This window comes from Podarcis liolepis (genome assembly GCF_965112155.1).
Source record: "Podarcis liolepis genome assembly, chromosome: 10".
In the NCBI taxonomy this organism is placed as follows: domain Eukaryota; kingdom Metazoa; phylum Chordata; class Lepidosauria; order Squamata; family Lacertidae; genus Podarcis; species Podarcis liolepis.
The window spans coordinates 5,438,552-5,462,462 of record NC_139562.1 but is presented as its reverse complement, the minus strand read 5'-3'; the positions used below and the strand labels follow the sequence as shown (position 1 = coordinate 5,462,462).

The following is a 23,911-nucleotide window of genomic DNA, read 5'->3' as shown; positions in this document are numbered from 1 at the left end:
TACCACTTAACAGAGATAGGTGATTGGTGGTCTGCAGGAGGCACCAAAAAAACCCCACAACTTATTCTGACACATGGGGCCCCAATGAAGACACAGAAGAAGAAGAAAGCTAACTATTCCAACTGTTCAGAAAAGCAACAATGAATCCATGTGTATACTGGATCCACTTCATGGTATTATCTCAGGTGCATCCTGGTAAGGCAAAGAGCCCCCTGTCTCCTGAGGGAGCAAAAATTGCAGGAACCACGTTCGGTTTCCCAGTTGCCTTCAGCTCAAGTCAATGACTTGACTCTAAAAGGTAAAGGACCCCTGACAGTTAAGTCCAGTTGCAAACGACTCTGGGGTTTCATCTCACGGGCCAAGGGAGCTGACATTTGTCCACAGACAGTTTTTCCAGGTCATGTGGCCAGCATGACTAGGCTACTTCTGGGAAACCAGAGCAGCGCATGGAAACACCGTTTACCTTCTTGCCGGAGCGGTACCTATTTATCTACTTGCACTATGTGCTTTTGAACTGCTAGGTGGGCAGGAGCTGGGACCGAGCAATGGGAGCTCACCCCGTCGCGGGAATTCGAAACGTCGACCTTCCGATCGGCAAGCTCTAGGCTCAGTGGTTTAGACCACAGCGCCACCCACGTCTTAACTCTAGGGGGTGCTAAATTAGATTCAAACAAACTGCAAACACGAAACAGTTTTGTAGCATTTTAAATACGAACAAAAAAATCATTTTAGTAATGGCATTTGTGGACTGCACTCTACCTCAACTGATGCATGCCGTCCTAGGTTACAAGTATATATACTTGCAAGGGGGAGATAGGAAAATATATAAACAGTAAGGTTAGGGGGGAAATGTAGGAAATACAGACATAATTATGTTATTAAAAGTGGCCTTTTTTTTTAAGTAGATGGTTATAACAAAGTGCCATACTATGGGAGTGCAGAAAAAAAGCATCTAGTTCTCTCATAGCCTGGAGTGGGAGGTATAAGGGACCCATATCAGAATATTCAGGGATGGGCTGAGCTAAGCAGGAGATTTTGGGTGGCATATTTTGCTAGGGTGAACTTTACCCACTAAAGTCAGCAAAAGTTCATGTACAGCAAACAGTACAAAGTCATGTTTAATTGTGGCTGTCCCTGAGCAGCAAGGCTCAGTGAAAGGAAACTGGGCAGCTATCGCAAAGGGAAAGTTCCAACAGAATACTATTCACATCCGCAAGACAGAAAGATGGCCAGCCTTTGCTCAAACCTGGTTTTGTATCGAAAAATGTTTCTGATGACCATTGTTCTGGGCTTGGGCGGAAGCTTCCATTTCGGATTCCAAGTCTCTATGATCAATTTTACTTCACCGTTCGTCAAGAAGTTCATCAACGATACCTGGCTGGAGAGATACAACGCTCCCATTGATGACCAGACCCTCATGCCCCTATGGTCATTCATTGTGTCTATCTTCAGCATTGGAGGACTGACGGGAACCTGCCTCTCAGGGTATCTGTCTGCAAAATGTGGGAAAAAGAACTGTATTATATTTAACAGCCTCTTCATGTTAGTAGCTGCAGTGATCATGGGAACCAGCAGACTAGCAAAGTCCTTCGAAATGATTCTCCTTGGACGACTCCTGTATGGTTTTAATGCAGGTTTGGGCATCTGTATCCAAGGTCAGTACCTAGCAGAAATTTCTCCAAAGCACCTCCGCGGCTTGACCAATGTCACTATTGCAATTCTAGCAAACCTGGGGAAATTTCTTGGGCAAGTGACGGGACTCCGCGAACTTTTAGGAACAGAGTCCCTGTGGCCTTTCCTGTTGGCCAGCAGCGGAATCCTAGCGCTGCTGCTGCTCATCACAGTCCCGTTCTTCCCTGAATCTCCGTCGTATCTTTTAATCCAGAAGGGAGATATGGAAGGCTGCTTGAAATCTCTGAAACAGCTCTGGGGTGAAGGGGACCACAGAGCAGAGGTGAATGATCTGTTGAAGGAGCAGGCAGCCACAAAAGAAGCAAAAATTATGAGCGTGCTGGAGCTCTTCAGAGATCGCTCCATGCGATGCCAGATATACCTGTTGATCGTAGTGTCAGGTACGCTACCAGTCAGTGGAGTCAGTGCCATCTACTTCTACTCTTTTGACGTGTTCCGTACAGCCGGGTTTAGTGAAGAACTCAGCCCCTACGTCACTCTAGGGATCGGGGCCTGTGAGCTCTCCTCAACCATTGCGTGCTGCTTCATCATTGAGCGTGCGGGCAGACGGACACTGATGCTGTGGGGATACGGTCTCATGATAGTGGCCTTGGCAGTCCTCACAACTACTCTCTCCCTGCAAGACAGAACCTTCTGGATACCATATTGCAATGTTGCTCTCATCTTCCTCTACATCGTTCTCTATGGCGTGGGGCCTTCAGGAACAACGTTCCCCGTCACAGCAGAACTCTTCACACAGTCATCCAGACCAGCTGCATTGGTCATTGGCACAGCACTGCATTGGGTGGAATTGTACTTGATCGGGATGCTGTTCCCTTATGTAGTGAGTCATCTGGGCAACTTCTGCTTTCTTGTTTTCATGGGCATCATGACAATCTCATGGGTTCTCCTCTTCCGGTTCCTTCCAGAGACAAAAGGCAGGTCGCTCATGGACATCCAGATGGAATTCAATCATTTAAAAATGGGTAAGAATCCGCCTGAAGATCTTGAAAACTGCACAAAACTCTAGAAGGTCAGAAGGATGGGGACTGCTGCTCTAACAGAATGGAATGTATCAACTGGGGTGGATAGCAGAATTCAACAGGTCCATTATTTCCAAAGACTCTGCTGAAATCAGGGTTTCATTGAAGAATAATGTGGTACAGCCCTCTTCAGAATGTAAATTCAAAAGCATGTAGGGCAATTTCAGTTTTGAATACACACACACACTATTAAACCTCATACTTATTCCCTTTTAAAGGCTGATACAGGGAGAAAACCCTAGATTTATTCTGTGAGTAAAATGAAAGATGGCCATTGCTGGTTCTGCAAAGAAAATGGAGGGAACTGGCACCACATTTAAAAGAATGTCTCAAAACAGAAAGCATTTGGAGTATTGTGACTGAAGTGAGCAATGAACCTTTTCAACTTCAAGTAATAATGAACTCATTAACATACTTATGTGAGGTATATAAAATCAAATATACATAACGTATATATCTCAGGATTTTCTCTTAAACATGTTATGCTATGAAACAGTCTAGGAATTGGTTAATAAATAAATAAAGATACCATGGATGCTATATGCTAAACACCAGGAAGACAACAGAGTTGATTAGGGAAATATGGAGCTGGTTGGGAGATAGTAAAACTGACAAATGAAACTGCAGGTAGAATATAAAGATTATTTCAGCTGGGAGCAACTGTTAACTTGGGGCCAGTTTACCTGGAAGATCATGCCCGTTTGACCACTTCAATCTGTGGAACTAGCCCTGTTACAGCTGCCACATAATGCTCATTCCGTATAGGTAGGAAATTGATCTTTTAGTGTAACTTTGGAACTCTCTGCCTATTGACATCAGGCAGCCACCTTTGCTGCATACTTTTCGGCACCTGCTTAAAACCTTTTCGTTTACACAAGCTTATCCGGACATGTAAAGATGCTGACATGTTTCAGTCTTTTTAAGTGTTAATTTTAATTATCTTTAAATGTTTTTTAATTGTTTGCAACTGTTTTTTATTGAACATGTTAGGGTTCCAAGGGGTTGCTCGAGAGCAAGTAGGCAAATGCCTCCCTGCTCGGCTGTGAAGCCTTGCTTTTGATGCCAAAATAAACTTTATCTGTCCAGAGCGCCACTCTCCCGTGGCTGGCTCATTCACTGGCAGAAACCGTGAGTGGGCGGTCCTTAAACCTTCCCCAGGAAAGCAGTTTCTTGACGCCCAGTCTGCGCCTCCCCTCTCGGCGCGAAAGTTTACTGCGCAAGGAGGGCGTGGGTAACGGAGGACCTCTCTCCTCCCCGCTTTGCCCAGGCAAGGTCTCCTGGCACCGCCTCGCCTCCTCCGAGCCCTGAAGCTCCTCTCCACTGGAGGCGTGGTTACACTCCTCCGCTGAGGAGGAGCTGCTTCCCACGATCTTTGGGGGCTCTCTGTAATCCATCTGGCTTTTCCCCTCTCCCCCCTGAGCCGATGGCAGTTCCCTGCCAGATCATTTTAATATTTCTTGTAAAACACCAAGAGGATCAAGCCATATATAAATTTTGTTAAATAAAATAAAATTCCAGATCCCTCAAAGAAACAACAAGGCGTCTCACAAAGAGGAGAAAAGAATGGCTCACACAAAATGGAAAGCTATCCTCCTCTTGGCCATTCTCTTCAACATCCTTGGTGAGGCAGAGAAGCTGGTCCCCAATAGTTTAAGCAGCTGTCTCAAGCCATACAATTGATGAAGGTTCAATTTCCATGTCAGAATTCTACATTGTACAGGATTTGGAGGTTATTTTAGGCCTCTTGTCTCAGTTACTCATAACAAAGCGACTCCACTGAGGTTCAAGTTGTATTATGAAGGGAGGTTGGTATACCGAGAGAGAGAGAGAGACTAAGGAAGCAGCTTTTGGAATTAGTCAAGCAAACAGCAAATGGAAAGTTGCAGGGGCCGACCCCCAATTGTAATCCGGTTATTCAGGCTTGCTTGTAACTAGAAACCTTGAATATGGTTCGTTTTTGCAAGATTACAGCTTGTCGAACAACCAAGAGATTGAGGATCTGTGTCCAAGGCAAAGTCCGCGCTGGCCATGACTCAAGTACTCCAATACACTAATATCAAAGCACCCACTGAGGGTTTGTACCATAGCTGTAATTCATCGTTTAAGATGTGGGGCCTGCATGAAAATATCAGTGTGTTCCCCATTCAGATGGGATGGCCTTCCCTCACCAGTGTTTCTTCCTGAATACTTTTTGAAGATTTTCTATTACAGGCATCCCCAACCTGCGGCCCTCCAGATGTTTCGACCTACAACTCCCATGATCCCTAGCTAACAGGACCCGTGGTCAGGGATGATGGGAATTGTAGTCCAAAACATCTGGAGGGCCGAAGGTTGGGGATGCCTGTTCTATTACTTGAGGTTTCTCCCAAACCAGGTGATATTTCCTGCTCTTGTGAATAGTTTTTGGCTATATGAGGCCCTAGAGGGTGATCTTAGCATCTTAATTTTATTTGTGATTAGTAAACAACGCAAAGAAAAGTCCATCATGCTAATGCCCCCCGCCCAGCACACCATTAGTATTTGACCTGAAATATTTGAGGAGAAAAAATAATGAACATTTAGTGTGGTTTAAATGTTATATTATGTAGAATTTTGCATTATAATACAGTTAAAAATTTGAAGAGGATAGTATGTGCTTTCCTTACATTATTAAAATAAATTTGGCATCCATTTGTTTGTACTTATGGAACAGAACATTTTCTACAGGCAACAAAGCTCTGGGGGGAAATCTGCCTCACATCACAGCCTCCCAATGCCACAATTTCTTTTTAAAAAAACTTCAGGTTTTGATTCTTTCTAATCTGATCCTCATTCAGGGTTGGGCATTTGACCTTTCAAAAAAGGGCTGGTCAACTAACTGATCAAACATAGTCAAATATTAGTCAAGTATTTTAAAGCATTTTGGAACCAAAGACATATACTTTTATTCAACGCTATACGAGAGTAATTTTAATTGATTTTATCCACTATGATTTTTATCATGATTATGTAATATATATGATATGATATAAAAGGTCTACTGCATAATGTCAACTAGATAAAGTAATTGGTTGCCTGTAACCATGAAATAATGAAAGTGGCTTACAACTGTAACAAATTATAAAATCAATGTTAAGCAAAGTTCCTATTTTTGCCTGGAGAAACTTACTGATCTATGATTCTCCTCATATCAATGGCCTTCTGGAGGAGAGGTTCCTTAGAGATTCTGCACAGGGGTCTGTTTAAAGATCAAAATATACACATCTTTCCAATGGACCTCAAATGTGCTATAGCACTTTACACTAATGGCCAATTAGTATCAACACCTCTAATAATTATAATTTTCTTATTTATACCCCGCCCATCTGGCTGGGTTTTCCCAGCCAGTCTGGGTGGCTCACAGCACATATAAAAACATAGGGAAACGGCAAACATTAAAAACTTCCTGAAACAGGGCTGCCTTCAGATGTCTTCAGAAAGTTGTTCTTTATCTCCTTGACATGTGATGGGAGGGCATTCCACAAGGAGGGAACGCTAGTGAAAGCAATTCTGCTTAAGGAAATCCGTGTGTGACAACTCAGTCGCACATGCAGATCACTGCCGGATGCTGCAAGGCTTGAGCAAGGAAAGACTGCACGTGAACCAGTTTACTCTGGCACAAATGTTCGCAGGCAGCCTGCCACTTCAGAAGGATACGGGCAATAACAAAAGGAAAACAACTTTTCTTTATAAAAAGCAAACCCACACGTTGTAGCACAGCTAGCATCAGATATTAATTACACAACTAGGTCTTGCAGAGTGAAACACACCTCTCAGCAGCGACAGGATGTTCCCCCAGAGTCCTCCATTGCCATCTATTATGCACCTTGTTCCAAAGTCCAGCCATTTATTTGTTCATTAACAGACCTCAATGGTGCTTTTAGTGATTCTGCAATGTGTACCATTTCAAAGGAGAACTCCCCACTTCCTGGAACTCTCTCACCGCCAAAGTAAGTTCACAATCAAGAAGAAAACCTCAAGCTATTTGAGCACAGCCAAGGCCAGGTAATGCTAATCAGCAACTTTTCATTCCAGACAACAAATGTCCTGGAAAATGAAGTCGTACAAGGGTGTAAGCTCTCAGAAACCTTAGCTATACAGACAGAACCGTTTCCTCTTCTATAATATCTCCTCTATCTTGGGTGCCCTCGTTCTGTCCCCCCCGAGGTATTGTTTGCACTGCTGGAGGGCAAGGGCTAGTGGGCTTCAGTAGGAGAGTGGCGCCCAGGCGCCCAGAACTTCTGGCTCTCAGAACTGCGCTGTGCATTAAAGAGCGGGCTGGGGGGAAACCTGCCAACTGTCTAAGATCTCTTCGTTAGTCAGAAAAGAAAAGCCAGATGACGGACAGCAACTTAAAAAGGGATGCCTTGTTACAGGCAAGATGCTTATCAGCTGTCCTACTTTCTCAAATCAAACCAGAAGTGTGCCTCTGGATGCTTATGGGTTAACACCTGAGAGAGAGAGAGAGACCAAGGCACAGAGACGCAGTTTGCAGAGGCAGACTTGGCTCTGCTGTTGACATGCATACCTTCTCTCTTGCAGAGAACAGCTGGCTTTCAGAAAACGGGGGTTAGGGAAATTTAGAGGAAACATCACGGGACGTGGGTGGCGATGTGGGTTAAACCACAGAGCCTAGGACTTGCCAATCAGAAGGTCGGCGGTTCAAATCCCCACAATGGGGTGAGCTCCCGTTGCTCGGTCCCTGCTCCTGCCAACCTAGCAGTTCAAAAGCACCTCAAAGTGCAAGTAGATAAATAGGTACCACTGCGGTGGGAAGGTAAACGGTGTTTCCATGCGCTGCTCTGGTTCGCCAGAAGTGGCTTAGTCATGCTGGCCACATGACCCGGAAGCTGTACGCCGGCTCCCTCGGCCAATAAAGCGAGATGAGCGCCGCAACCCCAGAGTCAGCCACAACTGGACCTAATGGTCAGGGGTCCTTTTTATCACACTGCAAACCTGCAATGCTTAAAGTTTCAGCCAAAAGGTCTAAAGATCACTTCTACTTTCAAAGAGGTGGCTGCTTGTGCCAAACTCTCATACCTTAACTAGACGTGCAGTGCCAAGGCCTTTGCTAAATCCTCAGAGTGGTTAAGATTCCAGCCTGCAGCTAGAATGTCACATGAGTTAAAACCTCAGGAGGATTAACACAAACAACTTAACTCTTCACTGTTCTTAAGTTCAGCCTCGTTTCCTCTCACACAAGGCAGATCTGTGCATCTATTCCACTGCACAGACCACTGCTTATACTGATCTCTCACTGCCTCCTGATCGGCCACATTGATTACCAAGCAGCTGGCAAGAATGCCACTTGGAGGAGATTGGATGGGCTGGACTAAGAAAGTGGTGGGAGTGGATGCGAGAGAAACAAGGTGCAGGGTATGGTCTGAGGACACATGAGACAGCCACCTTGCGGAAGCTAAACAGGTCAGAGTCTGCTCAGTACCTGGATGGCTGAGTCCCATGATCAAAGGAAGATGGGATATAAATATATGAAACACACAAACCAAAATGTCAGGTAACTGAAATTGGTCCAAATTTGCACTGATCCATAATAACTACTCCATTACTTAATTCCTTAATGTCTGACTATCGTTCAAAAGCATGCACATCTCTTAGGCTTGGAGCAGCAATTAACTGTTGACCTAATTTGATTGCAAATACTCCATGAAATCTTTACGGTAATGATGCCTGAAGCATTAGGCTGATGCCTACCTTAGCACACTTGCATTTAAAAATGTGGCTTATTTTTGAACAACTGCTGTTACTTCACTTTATTCCTGTTTTAGTTTCATTTTTTTAAAAAAACCTGTAGACCGACCTTAGTGTTCCAGAAACATAAGCCAAGGAGAACAAAATTTTTCACATTAATAGAAACTTGTCTAACACCATTAATGCTGCAATATTTCATTACCATCTTTAAAATGCTAACCATTACAAAGCAACAACATTAATCAGTTTTCGTAATTAACATAAATATTAAGTTAACAGCAAAAATGCTTGACCATTATTTGTTAGTACTTGACCAATTAACCAAATCTGTTTTGGTTAGAGCAGCTCTTCAGTTGTGCTATGGCAGAACAATGCAAAAGGAACCAAGTTTAAAACAAAAATAACCATAGCCACAGCAGACTGTATTTGAATTGATGGTATCACAGAATTTCTGGAAATTTAGAGGATGTTAAGTGTGCGACATACCAGGTTTGAGGCTTCAGAGACTTTTCAACCTACAACGGCTGTTGATCCACCGGAGTGCAATTCAGAGCCCTGGTTCTTTGACTATACCCTCAATACATCAAGGCCCATCTTCTCCAACCCAAGCCTGCCTGCGGACTGAGACAGTTGATAGCCATTCTCTGGATGGCCCTACCTCTGGTGTTAGCTGGATGGCACAGGGGAGGGACCTTTCTCAGGTGGGGTGCCCCCATCTTTGGAAAGCTCTTGCCGGGTAGACTTTTCAGTGCTAGGCAAATAACCTGACATTTTTAAAAGTCTGAGACTGTAATCTGATTTTATTTTATTCTACCATTGTGATGCTCTTGTTTTATGGCCTCTGCTGTTTGAATATGTTTGATTTATTATTTTGATCTGCCATGTTGCTACTTCATTTGTTCTAACAGTTATTCATAAAGATAATGCTACTGAAGGGAACGATATAACTTTCTAAAAGCTTTTTTTATAGCTAGCTAACCATACCTTCCCTTCTGCACATAATACTGTAAATCTAATAGTACTCTCATTTTTCTTTCCTATAAATGGTCTTGCAGTTGACTTTGATTGGGATTGAAGTTTAACCTTTAAATCATGATACACATTGTCACTGGCTCATACCAGATTAAAAGCAGAGTTCACAGCTCTATTCCTAGCATGAACCAAGACTTCAGCAAAACTGCAGCCTTTGCCCTACGCTCTAACACTAAATTCAGACAGAGCGGCGAGTGACTCCAACAATGCTGAGTGGGGTGTTTCCCCCCCCCCCCGCCAAAATATCCGATGCCACAGTGAAACTCAGAAATCCTACAAACCTGACTACTGTAGAAACCTGTTAACTGCAAAGGCAGCCTTATGTCTACACTATTAACACACCTCATGTATTTTCCTAGAGGTATACAAAAGCTAAAATGAGATGGATTAAGAGATACTCAATAAAGGCACTCCGTACAAAACCAAACAAGCTTTTAGCCTTTGATAAATTGGGTTAAATTGGTATTGACTGATTTGATTTCAAATTCAATGCGTCTACTCTGAGTATAACAACATAGCTGGATATCAATAATCAATTTTTCTTGATTTCCTAATGTGCTTTCAAATATGCATCAGTGAAGACAGCCATATCGCATACAGGCAATAACTCAAAGGTAAACTTCCAGAGCCCAATAAATGCACTGTGTCTTAGATTTTAGGTCGCATTCCCTCTTCACCACGGCTAGGCGTATTTACAGGATCTGCTCTTATGATGGATGGGTTTGTACTCTGCTATAGCAGCTGAATACTAAGCAGTATTTAAAGAAGGAATCAATGGTAGTAATTCTGAGCACCCCAGGACAGCGCTTAGCTGTGTAGATCACCAAGCTGGTATGTTCCAGATGTTTTGGCCTACAATTCCCATCAGCCCCAGCCAGTTCCATACTAGATTACGGAAGGCTATGTATGGAATCCTTATCCAATAAAGCTCTATGTTTCTTACCCTTATCCTACACTCAAAAGGAGTACAGGATAGCCATTTGGAGCTATCTTTGGAGAAAGAAGTGAGTGCGTGTGGAATAATTGCAAGAAAGGCTTAACATGGAAGCAAAGTTTTATACAGAAATCAGATCAGATTCCAGTACCCCAGGAAAAAATTATCAGGCATGAGCACTCTTTTGCTTTCACAGAAATGGTTCTTGATGACAGCATTGAAGGAAGCCACTTGCCCATTGACAAGAGTAAGGCATTGTGTATCGTGCAAAGCAACTATGATACCCACACCAACCACGTAAAGCTGCCCTGTGCTTCAAAAGGTAGACACAAGCAGGTAAATTGGTAGAAACATTTGCAAATCCCAATGCCAACCTAAAAACCTGCAATTCTTCAAATGGTAAACCCAAATAGCACTTTGATCCTAATTGCCAGTGGACCCAATCCACCAGGATGCTCTCCTTTGCAAGCCTCATGGAAAGGAACAGGAGGATCACACGGGAACAGAATAATGCTCATGTGAAGTTGCTTATTTGTGGTGGATTGTGCTGTTTGGGCCAGATCAACCCATTCCCCGATTCCATCACCTTTAACGGTACTCAAAGATTTGTTGCCCAAGGTGACTGCCTCATTTTTCTACTTCCAGTATGTGAATCATTATGGTGTCCCCATCACACACAAGGTGCTGATGTGCTTTAAACTACTCTGCTGTTAATTATCTGTTACCATTGTTTTCAAACTGCTTTTATTATTTTAATATTTACTGTAAACTGCTTAGAGGTTTTACTACAATCAAGTAAAAATTTTGTTAAACGGACTAAATAAAGAAATCAGAAATTCCATTTCTTATCCAAGTAAAAATGAGAAGGAACTCTTGGGGTAGAAATGCTCCATTCTACAGATAGTGGTGACACTTGCTCATTTATAACATACCATATTTTTTGCTCTATAAGGCTCACTTTTTCCCTCCTAAAAAGTAAGGGGAAATGTGTGTGCGTCTTATGGAGCGAATGCAGGCTGCGCAGCTATCCCAGAAGCCAGAACAGCAAGAGGGATTGCTGCTTTCACTGCGCAGCGATCCCTCTTGCTGTTCTGGCTTCTGAGATTCAGAATATTTTTTTTCTTGTTTTCCTCCTCCAAAAACAAGGTGTGTCTTGTGGTCTGGTGCGTCTTATAGAGCGAAAAATACGGTCGTTCGGGCTGTTGGACCCTGTCAAGAACAAGATCACACCTCGGATCTGGCAGAACTCTAGACAAAGACAAACCCATCCAGCATGGTATGCCTCCAATCAAGACAGTTCTGCTGTACAGAGAGCTGAACAGCAGTTCACTCACCATCCAGTCTGGCATATGGAATGCTGAGGCACCCGCATGGTTGTCCCACTTCTCCATCACAGACACTTTGTGAGGCTTGGATTTGCGGCTGCCACAGGAAGGGGACTTTGGTTTGGTTCTACGAGGCTCCCGGTTGTGCGAAAGGTTATGCAATAATCTGCAGGTGCTGCAACTCCTTCCCAGGACAGTGCTGTCTCTTCCCAAGCAGTCAACAGAACATCTGGTTCTTCAAGAAATTGGATTTTGCCACAAGTCCTGGTCAGGCAAAGACTCTAAATCCTGTCTCTCATGTTTAGGCTTTCCAGCAGACGCTTCCAAGACGCCACTCTCAGCGCTGACTCTTAGGTCAGGCTGTGTGGCAGGCAGCCTCAGTGTTGTGTGAATGCGGCCATCTACCACCTGCCTATGTATATCCAACAGATGACGTCACCCAGACAGCCGATAGCGCGGATCAATAAAGCTCAAGTTCAAGGAGGCCCTCTTTTACATGCACTGCAAAATAAACGTCTTCTCACATGTAGCTTTGGTACTTGATAGCATTAAAAGTTCATGGAACTGAAGCAAAAGGGCCCAGTAGGATTTCCAGCTGCCAAGCAAGTGCACCTGGCAAAAGACCAGCGAGGCAGCATTTAAAATTAACTTCTGAAAGCTTTGACTTTTGGGAGAACTGCAAGGCTATTGTTCTCAGCAATTATTTGCACAGCCATCCGCTTGCCTGCAACTCCCTCTGCTGGACAGTGGCAGGGCATGCAAAATCATGCACGCAAACACACACTTATGCAAAGAGGTCACAAAGTGAGTGTGCCCAGGAAAAGACTGTGGGATCTGCATCTGTTAGCCTTCTGCCGTTCCCCAAGAATCGCAAACACCTCAGAACACCTCTCTCCAGGCTTCGCAAGTCAACACTGTGTAAGATTAACAGCACAAGTCTTAGTCCCAGTCATGTAAGTGCTCCTCACCAAAAGAGAAGTTGTTCTGTAAGGCTTTCAGAGCACCCAAAAGCAGAGTGCAATGAAATGTACACATCGTCAGTATTAAGTGGACAGGAATAAATGTCCTTAAGTGGTACTTGCTCTTAAACTTGAGTTTGCAACAAGCAGCTTTAACTCACATATTATTTCACTTGCAGATTAATTTCCATTTCAGTTCTGACAGGCTTATTACAGTGGTGCCCCGCAAGACGAATGCCTCGCAAGACGGAAAACTTGCTAGACGAAAGAGTTTTCCGTTTTGGAGGTGCTTCGCAAAATGAATCTCCTATGGGCTTGCTTCGCAAGACGAAAATGTCTTGCGAGTTCCTGCGGGTTTTTTCCCCTCCCCCCCTTTTCTAAGCCGCTAAGCCGCTTATCAGCTGATCCGATAAGCCGCTAAAAGCCGCTAATAGCGCTAATCCGCTAATCCGTCAATGGGCTTGCTTCGCAAGACGAAAAAACCGCTAGACGAAGAGAATCACAGAACGGATTCTTTTCGTCTTGGGAGGCACCACTGTACTTTTATTAGCAACCATTTCCAAACCTAATGGCGCAAGTTTCACTTTTAAAAATCTAAGTACTCAGCTCTCAAGGCCATGCATTACACTTGTCTCCAGCACTTAAAAAATGGAAGATGTGATTACAGAGGAAGGGTGCATGGATCCTGACATCACACAGACTGCGGAGGGGTGCTTTGGAGGTGTAGTGTTAAGCCCCCAGGACACACACCCAATAGCAGTTTAGACAAACCAATATTTTTATAATTGCTTGTCAAAACTGTAGTCAAAGATTAGGTCCTGCACCTTTTAACAACCACTTTGAGCTCTGGTGAAGGAAAGAAGAGACAAAAATGCTTCACATACATAAAGCAGCAAATTTGCTTCCTCAACTCATTTTATTCTCATCTGCATGATAGCAAGTCCTGTCTAAAACGTACTATCTTATTTGTCAACTAAAACAAGTGACGAAGGCCAGAAATATTATCTGTGCTCAATTCAGGTAGGAAAATGTCACCATTAATTCTGCCTGTCTGACACGAGCCACATGACCCTTGGGTGAAAATAGCTATCCAGCCACCACTTCTGTAAAACTATCGGAATATTCTCTGCTTCCTATGGCCCATATTTTAAGACTCCTGAAAAAGCAGATCCTGAAAGTCATTGGGTGGCAAAGTTTTGCCATAAAACAAAACATTCACTGAAGAAGCTTAAAAAGACAGCAGGCTTGCAAAGCTCTCGGCGATCCAGAAAAAGGTCACCTGGTAAGAAACAGGAGGATCAGGCCCTGTCTTAAGCTGGGCGGGTGTTAAGGCAGAAGTCGTAGGAAGGAGGGGCAGATTTCCTTTAAGAAATGGAAAATGGATAAAAAAATATCGTGACAACTGCAGCCAATGCCCTCTGGTGTGGGCTGGCAGGGGAATCAGAGCAGCTTCAAGAGTCTGTATCACATGCTGAAGGTCAAAGTTCATTTGAGTGTAATCTTGATGTAAGCCCTTGATGACTACAGTCCCACTTCAACAGATGCACAGTGAGATTCTCAGCTGTCAGGTGTACAGGGATGCTTTTCTGGGGCAGAGTGAGGTCAGAGTGGGAAAGAAGTGCAAAGAACGACTGACAGTGATAATTATGTAATGCAGACACTGCTAATTAGGTTTCAAATAGCCCATACTGGTCAAGAGGGGAGTTACAAAACAGGATTTGATTTATTGGGTCTTTAGGCACTGTAATGCTCAGCGTTGACACTAGAGGGAGATGTGAATCCAAAAACCACCTTGAAGGCTCAAATCCAGATGACTGTGGAAAAAAATTAAGAATGGAAGTGGAAGAGGGCAAAGCAATGGAAGATAAATCAACACCTCTTGGTGAGAACTTAGAACAGCCAGCAATTGCTGAGATGGATCGCTACAAGCTTTATTAGTTTTAGTGTGCTTAATCGGTCTGAGTCAAGGCTTTTATGAGCATAGCTGTGGTCAGGAAGAGATTTATCGCAAGCAGGTATGCCTTAATGAGAGCGGGGAACAAATATTAAGAGAAGTTCAAAACATGGGAGGCACATGGCAGGTGAGGCCCCACGTTAAGTAGCCAGTGCTCTCCAAGATTCAGAATACACCAGTTTAAAATCTCACAGGTCTCACTGGCCTCTCGTGCAAGTTTCTGCAAGTTTTTAATCTTTCTCACGAGTGAGCTGAAATTATTCCCACAAAGGAGCACAAATTGAGGTGGCAAGGCTGCAATAGGAAGTATCTGTAATTGGGATGCCACATTCCTGCAGGCTCCTGTTTAAAGTAGACCTATCTTACAAAACAACAACAACACCCACATGAATTCTCACTTCCATTTTCTCTCTGTGTGTTTTGCCCCTCAGGTATGAAGAACTTCCCATCCAACCCTCAGAGGTTCAGTTCCCATCTATAAAAAGTGACCAGGGATGCGGCTGGCGCTGTGGTCTAAACCACTGAGCCTCTTGGGCTTGCTTTTCAGACGGTTGGTGGTTTTAATCCCCGCGACGAGGTGAGCTCCCATTGCTCTGTCCCAGCTCCTGCCAACCTAGCAGTTCAAAAGCATGCCAGTGCAAGTAGATAAATAGGTACCGCTGTGGCGGGAAGGTAAACAGTGTTTCTGTGAGCTCTGGCAATCATCACAGTCCTCCGTGCGCCAGCAGCAGTTTAGTCCTGCTGGCCACATGACCCAGAAAACTGCCTGTGGACAAACGCCGGCTCCCTCGGCCTGAAAGCAAGATGAGGGCCACAACCCCATAGTCGCCTTTGACTGGACTTAACCATCCAGGGGTCCTTTACCTTTTTTAATAATAAAAAGTGACCCATTTCAAAACACTGCAAGGTCAAGTGAGACAGTGGAACAGGGAAGGGTGAAAAACCCTCTTCATCCAAGGACTGCATTCACTTCCAGGGGCCAAAGGCAAAAGTGAGCAGTGCAACAAATGCGAGTTTTACCTTTCTACGGTGTGCTAGTTTCTACCTACACTCACACACACACCCTCTCTAGCCTCAATCCAGGCAAGCAAGAAACATTATTGCACAAGAGCGTTCCTTCAGCAGGGAATATCAAACAATACTCTTGGAATTGTCACGCCAGATTGAAAGATGATCAGGAGGGGCAGTCAAGTACTTAGAGTGTGTAACTGGCATACACGAAGCCTTCTTCAGGCGTGACTCATTAAGGCTCTTACTCATGCCTTTTTCTCATATAAAAGCCCAAGCCACCCCCGTGCCATATGTTTGATCAAACTGACAACCTTTTGCCATTTCTACTCCGTTTTTTCCCGACGGCTAGGAGTTCAGCAATCAAGAGGGACTTCAGCATCCTGCACAGCTCATTGTGCCTCTCTCCACTGCATGGCTAGCAATTTAGTTAAGCAAATGAAGGAAGCCGGCTATTTGAATGAAGGATGATGGTAAGCAGCAGTCTGGCGCCTTGCACACCAGATGGGATCCAAAACGGCAAACTTACCATGTAGAAAATCCTACTCTTGCAAGGAGGATTCTTGCAGATAAGTGTCGCTCCCGAACACCTGACGCCACTTTTCAGCGAGGGGACTATTTCTGCATAACTAAACCGGGGATGTTCCACACCTCCCTAAAGGGAAAGCGTTTGCCTAGATTATGCTGAAAGGAAAAGCAGCTTGCAGGATTAGGGCTGTCTGTAACCACATCTTGTTCCGAAAGGCCTTGCCAGTGAGAAACTGGAGAAGGCCAGGTCAACGCGCTGGAGTTGCCCCACATTACAAAACTGGGCAGCTTAAGAGGGCAAAGTTCACCAGGACACTCTTCCAACTTACCTTTGATAATGAGTTTCTAATTTTATGAGGCAAGTGGTCAAGTCTGAAAAACTAACCAAGTGTGGCAGGAATGGAGTACATTCAGAGCAACCAGCCCACTATCTCCACTCCCCCCACCGAAGGGGGGGGGAATCAAATGCAAAGAAACAGTAGAGGAAAGCCTTAGTTGGAAACCGACCATCAGTAAAGTATTTTCTTATCTTTAGTACTATGTGATGGTTTTGTGCTTGTTTTTCACTGGAGACAGCTGGCAGGGACACATTACTTCCGGTTTCATTCCGATTAGCGCCCCCTTCCCTTCTGGGTGGAGGACCATCAGAAATATCAGCATTATTCAAATTATGACAGTTTAGGAATACAGGAAGCTGTCTTATACAGAACCAGCCCATTAGTCCACTGAGTTCAGTATTGTCTACACTGACTGGAAGATCTCCAGAGATCTCTTTCGCACCAGTCTCCCCCAGCCCTACCTGGAGATGACATCAGAGACTGGACCTGAGACCAGAGAACTGAGAAGCAGGTGTTCTATCCACAGAGACCCCTTCCCCAATATCCATAGCTTAAAACAGCCTTTATTTTAGAATACAGAAAGGGAAGTTTAAGGGGCATCTGCAAAGCAACTTTAAAAGGGAATCACATGATGTTGACATACGAGGGGAGTTTGCATCTGGCCTTTCCACACAATCCAGACTGAAGATAGAACACCCATGCAAGCCATGCCATCTATTTGAGTAAAAGGTGTTCTAGAATTAAAGAGGAGCGTTCTGCACACTTCTAATTTAATGCCAACAGACTGAACTGAGAAAGCAGATAACCCAGGGGAAGTATCCTTGCAGCTTCTTATGAACACGCTACATTAGACAATTGGTCCCTACCCAGCCTAATTTAGTCTCCTCTTATTGTGGTTTCAATTCCATCCCAGCCCTGCTGCTATGAGCCTTTGAGTTTGGAAGCCTGTGTCCCTCCAGATTGCTGTTCGATTCCAACTCCCGTTAGCACCAGCCAACATGGCCAATTTGTCTGGGATGGTGGGAATTATGAAACCAACACCATGTGAAGGATCACAAGCTTGCCATGCCTTTTGTCAGTAAAAATGCCAGGGATTGAATGTGAGAACTTGTACATGCAAAGCACATGCTCCAACACTGTGTGTGCAAACCTTCCAGCAGCAACATTTTAAACACTGTATTCTATATGAAGGAAATATATATATTGAATCTATTCATCAGCACCAGGCCTCTGCAATCAAAGGAAACCCATTGAGTCTTGTGCTGCTGGTGAGTGATTTACCATATTTTTCCGTCTGTAAGACGCCCCCATGTATAAGACACCCCCTATTTTGGGAGACTAAGTTTTAAGAAAATGGGGGGAGATGTATCCGTGCATAAGACGCCCCCTAATTTTTGACATTATTTTTTAGGGGGGAAACCTAGTCTTATACACGGGAAAATACGGTATTTATGTATAAGGATATCTAGGCCAGCCTTCATTGCAAAGATTCCAGGGCAGTTTAAGAGAGATGTTGAGAGTAGACAGGCTCTATGGGTCCATGTGGGTCCTCTCTGATTAAGTACCCAACACTATTTTTCTAGAGTCATTAAACAGGCCTGAACAAACCACATCTCCTCCCCCATTCTATCAACTGTAGCCTTTAGAAATGGCCCGTCTAAAGAACGCTCTAGCCTTGTGCATGCAGAGTGCTCAGAGTTCATGGTAAACAAAATCTCTGAAAATATTACAAGGTGATGTCAAGACGCCATAATCAAAATTGTCAGTCTTGACAGGGAGGAGGGAGGCTGAGGGTGGGGGGATAAATAAAGAGTGAGCAAGCAGTAGGAAGGAAGCAAAAATACAACAGTTGTAACATGTCACAAAGCTCTTTTTGGTTCAAGAATACCAAGCTCAGACATGCAAAAACAGCTCCGCAAGCAAAATTTGTTGAAGTCTGACTAACAGAGGGGCAGGGGTGGAGGGGGGGTTAATTCAAGAACACACTGGGTAATAACCTCAAGGAGATGAATATAGCAGTGGGGATTTGCATGAGGTACTGAGCAGGCACCGTTGATTAGGTAACAGAGGGAATGTAAACTGGTATGATTGCTCACACGTTGCTCTCATGCAAATAGTCAGATTAGCACCAATAAAGGAGAGTTTATCACCATGCTTATGTGTTAAGATGAGAAGAGGGCCCTCTTGGCTGTGCAATTGGGGTCTTTTTACTATTCTTAGCGCTGTGAGCTTAACCGGGTTTATTTCGAGTAAGCTGTCTCCTCTGTGATAAATAGAGCTGCCAACAGTGGTCAGAAAGTCCAGATTACAAGATGCACATATTAGCCTAATGGGAAATGCCCCAAAGTCAAGAGCAGCCACTGCCCTCATGTGGGAATGGAACAGGGATAGGAGAGCAGGACCTGCTGGGGCTGGTATGCCTGAAGGGAAGAATTTACACCAAAATGGTACACTGAAGTTAGTGAAAGCTTGATTTCTCATTATCCCACCCCAAGAACACCCACTGACATCTGCCCAGGCTGCTGCTGCTGCTTCCAGGGGTCAGAGCTTGTAGAGCTCCTAGTTTTCCCAGAGGGGCTATATATCCTGCTGAATCCCTTTTCTCCTCAGAAGAGTTCCCTATCATGCGAAGGAGCTTTACTGCATTCAAGGTCAAAAAGCCAATAAGGTTCATTATCAGAAACATGAATGCAACTAGCTCACCTGAATGCAGCCTGCCTGATGTTTTCCAGAATAAAATGGTAGCTCCTAACTGCAGTTCTCAGTCCTGTAAGCCAAAAGTCCTTCTTCAAAAGACTCGGGGCATTAACATACCATACTGGGGGAGGGATTCATAGCAAGCTTATTTGATGATTATCCTCTTTTAATGTATATTGGATCAAAGGGAGTTTACAATTTAAATGCAAAAAAAAGCCACAATAAGCAATATCACCATTAAACAGTGTTTCCCAACTGGTGCTCCATGGACCTCATGGGGTCCACATAACCCACCCAGCTGTCTGGTACATCCTGTTCTTGGGGGCCGTGCTCTTATGCAAGCACCCTAAAACATGTGAGATTGCTTCCTGACATAACAATACTGCTTCTGGAACTTGCCTGGATTTGAAATTTGGTGAAGTGACTTAAAAATGGGGGGCTGAGTGAGGAAAACCATTTCAGATTTCCTTTCCTGCCCCTCACTCCAAACATCTCTCTCTACTCAGTGAGTTACATTAGGCAAGGAGAGAAAGGAAATTGCCAAAGGCCAACCAACAAGATTCATTGATCAGTGAGGCTCTGAAACTCAGCTAGCTGTCCTGATTGCAGAACTCAGTAATGCAGGCATCAGGAACGCTTCTCATTCAGAACTATTGCATGGCTTCTTTTTATCAAAAGCATTGCTTCCAAGTCGGAGATCCTACTGGCAAGCCAACCAGCCCTGAAAGCCACAGAACTTTATGGGTTGTCTTCAATACTAATCATATTCAGAGCAGACTCACAGAAATTAATGGATGCACCTAACCTGTTGTCCCCCCCCCTTAAAAACATAAAAATAAATAAAAAAACCTAGCCCTTTGGGCAGGTATCAGAAAATCAAACAAGCCAGGATTTAATGAAACATAGTTTAATAAATCAAGAGTCAGTGTTATGTGCAAACCAGGTCAGTAAGTGAATGCACTGGCAAGATTTGAGTGGTATGTACCTATTAATATCATTGAAAGAACTGTCCTGGCTTCCATTTTGGTATTAACCTTTTCAAATGGGCCCTGGTTCAAAAATAGGCTCCATCTGCAGGTGTCAAAAGCAGGGGAAGCATCTTGACAATTCTTCCAGGGGTGTGAAATTAGCGGGAGGCTACAAACATACATCTGATAGCCATGTAGGATGTTCATGGTGGCGGTCGCAATTTTTATTTCCCCCATCCAACTGATGTTTTGTCATAATGAAGCACTCGCTGCTCAGGAAGGATTCTGAGAAATAGAAAAATAACTGTCTCTGGGTGGGAGGAGTGCAGCAGCAAAACACGTGGTGGGAAGAGGGCAAAAGTGAGCCATTTCTGCCCAAGTGTCTCAGCACTATTTTTTGAAGCTGTAAATAGCCTAGTGCCCAAGCTATTGTAACATACTGCCTTTTTCCATATATAGCTGCCCATCAAGATCTTCTGGTCCCTCTCTGGGTGCTTTTAGGCAGCCGATGGGCACAGAAGTGGCCTTTTTTGTCATAGCACCCTACATTATATAACTCTCCCATAGACAAGTCTAACATTATTTTTTAGGCATATTTCCCCAGATTTCCAATTAACATCTTCAGCACGCCAATAGTTTTAGCTGCTGGCTGTTTTTAATAATGGTTCAGTGTTTTAATACTGTATTTTTATTACACGTTTAACACACTGGCTGGGTTGGGTTACAATGCTGGTCATAAACTATAGTTAAGCAAACCAGTTTGCATGCTAGTTTACCATTCACTTCTCCCTATATGGAGCAGGGAAACAAACTATAGAGTTGCATCTAAAGCAACCATAATCACCGGTTCAAATGCAACACAAAGGCATCTGCTTCATGGTTTGTTTCCCCAAGAACGGTGGAATGGATCGGGAGGGCTCACGGTTTGTGCATCCTATGATTTAAGGCCAGGATTACATCCAAACTCAGCCACTGTTATGCAGACTGAATAAACTGTTTTATTTTGTAGTGAAGTGCCTTGCAATCTTTATGAAATGGAAGACGAAATATAAATCCAAAAAACAGATGAAGAGCTTTAGTCTGAAACACCTGGGTTCAGGTAGCATGAGCTCACTAGATTACCTTCAGGCAAGCAATTCTATCAGTTAACACCCACCTGTAAAATGGGAACAGTAAACTTGTTCACTGGCTTATTTTGAAAAGAAATGAGTGACAGGATTAAAGTCCTTCAATATTAAAAGAGGAAAAACAAGGATATTTTAAAGGAATCACGCCACACCCTAGCCTGAGGGCTACAGGTGGATAATAGCATCCACACAATGATAGGGCTTCCCTGGCCCAAAGGTACACCACCTGAATTAACCACAGCTCCACCTACACCCTTGGCTCGACCGCAAGGGCGTACTTTATAATACAACCACCACTGTTAATGCCTCCCTCCAACCAACTTAAAACACATTTCCAGTCTCTCTCAAATTTCCACCTTCTACCAGCACCCCACACACACTTACCCATTCCCTCTCTAACCTCAAACTCACTACGCAGTTATTTCTATCCCCAGCTCCTACTGCCAGCACCTACACCAGCCTTCCAAAACCTGATATCCTCCAGATGTTTTGGACCACAATTCCCATCACCCATGACCATTAGCCATACTGGCTGGGGTTGATGGGAGTTGCAGTACATAACTGTCTGGGACACATCAATTTGGGAGCAGCTGTCCTTTAAGCCAACTGTTTCCCAGAAGGAGATGACCTAGGGGCAGCCTTCAAGCTGCCTACTTCCACCACATCTGCATTATATTGCACTTGTCTGCCTCAAGCGTTACCCACCTAAGCAATTACCTATGAACACCATGGATTGAGCCTCACAAGAGATGAGCTCAAGGCAATCCAACATGTTCTTTGGCAGCAGATCAGAGTTTTCCATTAAAAATTGCCTCAGCAGGAAGCTGGCACCAATCGCGGTTCTGAGAAGGGTGTCTACGTGATGGATATGCATTTCCAAAACATGCCTGCTTCAAAGAATGACAGAGCTGGAAGGTACCCTAAGGGTCATCAAGTCCAACCCAGGAATCAATGCTTCACACACTGCTTTTCTAGGTGCATGCTTTAAAAACCACTGAGGGGGTACACTGTTACTGCCACTGGCAGTCTAGGTAAAAATAAAAAAGTGTTCACATCCCAACAAGAATTGCCTTGCCAAGATCCCAAGCTCAGACCTCTCCAAAGGGAGATACGAGTTGCTGGATACAAGTTCCTTCGTGCTCACAAAAGCCAGCCTCCCCTCTCCAACCGTTCCCATATGCATCATCAGCCTGTCACACGCTGTTGCTTCTCTCAGCAAACCACGCAGAACATGCACACACACATCTTGCTTCCCGCAGAGAATTTGTTCCAATGAGCCACATAAGCAATGCTGGCAAGGAATCACATGTAATTGGATGACATCACTAGACAGAGCGTGCCATTTGCGAGAAGCTTCAGTACTCTGGGGCCTAACCCTGGGCAGCTTGAAAGTGGCGCGAAACACTCAGCCAGAAATTAGTGCTGCTCTCCTTCCCATCGCGATAAATGACAGAGCTGTCAATGGGCTACAGAAAATGAAGTTAATGAGCACGGCATTAATCAAGAGACCTTGTTCCAGTCACAGAAACAGCTCTCTAAAGAGCGGAATCACGCCCATCCCATTTTTCTCATGGGAACTTAGCTGAGATTAAGTCAGCATTTCAAATTCCACGTTAAGTCTCTTAATGGCGGAAAAAGAGGGGGTCTTGTGGCACTACAAACACTAAGCGGCACTGTGCCATATGCTTTCATGAAAATATTGGACAACAAATAATACAATATAGAAGGCTTGTACTGTTTGAGTTCTGGACATATATTTATAGAAAAATGTATATCTTGTCTTACAAATTTTGTAGCTGGCGTCATCAAAAAATGTCCAGGGGTCTTTGTGCATAGCTGGTGGTTTTAGCTACCTAGGTTGTTGGTTGAAATAAGCAATAAAGCAGTTTCCTGTTTTAACACATTTGACTGCTATGCAACTGGCTCGTGCTACTCTCGTCTTATACCCAGATACCCATTCTAGACACAAAACAGAGTATGGCTTCTGCGGCAACAGAAGCTGCTTGCATATTACATTAGAGGGGGCGGTCCAGTGCTTCTCACCAGCGTACCCTTCCATCTCATCCATCAAAGCTAGCTGGTAAACAGGAGAATAGGGTGTCCATGTGATATGCTCAAGACCACAATACCTCAAGGACCGCCCCTTCCCGTAGGAACTGTCCTGGAGCCTGCGCTCATCAGCTGAGGCCCTTCTTCATGTGCCTCCTCCAAGTGAGGTCCAGAAGGTGGTAACATGAGAACGGGCCATCTCTGTAGTGGCTCCCTGTTTGTGGAATACTCTCCCCAGGGAGGTTTACCTGGCACCTTCATTACATATATTTAGGCGCCAAACAAAAACATTTCTCTTCTCCCAGGCCTTTGGCTAATTAAACAACCTATGGCCTTTTAAACTGTGGGAGCAGGTATTGTTATGCTTCTTACTATGTGTTTTTACATCGTTTGTGCCACATTTCCGCCCTACAGCGGACTAGATACAAGCAGAAACCTGGCAGTGTAATCTCCTGGGCCCTAGGCAAGTTGATCATGGGTACAAAATGGGGGTCAGGCTTAAGAACAAGGTTTGAGGGAAAGTGATCCAGCCCTCTACTTTAAAAGATCGC

At 44.2% G+C, this 23,911-nt stretch overlaps 2 protein-coding genes and 1 long non-coding RNA gene across 6 annotated transcripts in view; 2 read left to right on the top strand and 1 right to left on the bottom strand.

Moving 5' to 3' along the window:
• LOC310687054 overlaps positions 1 to 23,911 on the top strand; it is a 214,686-nt gene that overhangs the window by 153,177 nt on the left and 37,598 nt on the right. The window lies entirely within an intron of this gene.
• Positions 1 to 23,911, bottom strand: part of AHCYL2 (adenosylhomocysteinase like 2) — a 169,219-nt gene that overhangs the window by 117,472 nt on the left and 27,836 nt on the right. Inside the window, exon 1 of one of the 3 annotated variants that reach the window (XM_083461247.1) lies at positions 16,183 to 16,359. The exons of the other annotated variants lie outside the window; for them this stretch is intronic. Coding sequence (XP_083317373.1) covers positions 16,183 to 16,185 — 3 coding nt within the window. The 5' untranslated portion in view covers positions 16,186 to 16,359. Of the gene's footprint in view, positions 1 to 16,182; positions 16,360 to 23,911 lie in introns of those variants that run through there. 3 annotated transcript variants of the gene reach the window in all.
• LOC310686906 (solute carrier family 2, facilitated glucose transporter member 11-like) lies at positions 929 to 16,027 on the top strand. 2 transcript variants are annotated; one of them, XM_083461416.1, is made up of 2 exons: positions 929 to 2,704; positions 16,006 to 16,027. In XM_083461416.1, the coding sequence occupies exon 1, from the start codon at positions 1,226 to 1,228 to the stop codon at positions 2,699 to 2,701; it is 1,476 nt and encodes a 491-aa protein (XP_083317542.1). In that variant the 5' UTR covers positions 929 to 1,225; the 3' UTR covers positions 2,702 to 2,704; positions 16,006 to 16,027. The 2 variants fall into 2 exon arrangements, with proteins under 2 accessions (XP_083317542.1, XP_083317541.1); XM_083461415.1 differs by lacking the exon at positions 16,006 to 16,027 and adding an exon at positions 12,038 to 12,538 and having other exon boundaries at positions 1,140 to 2,704.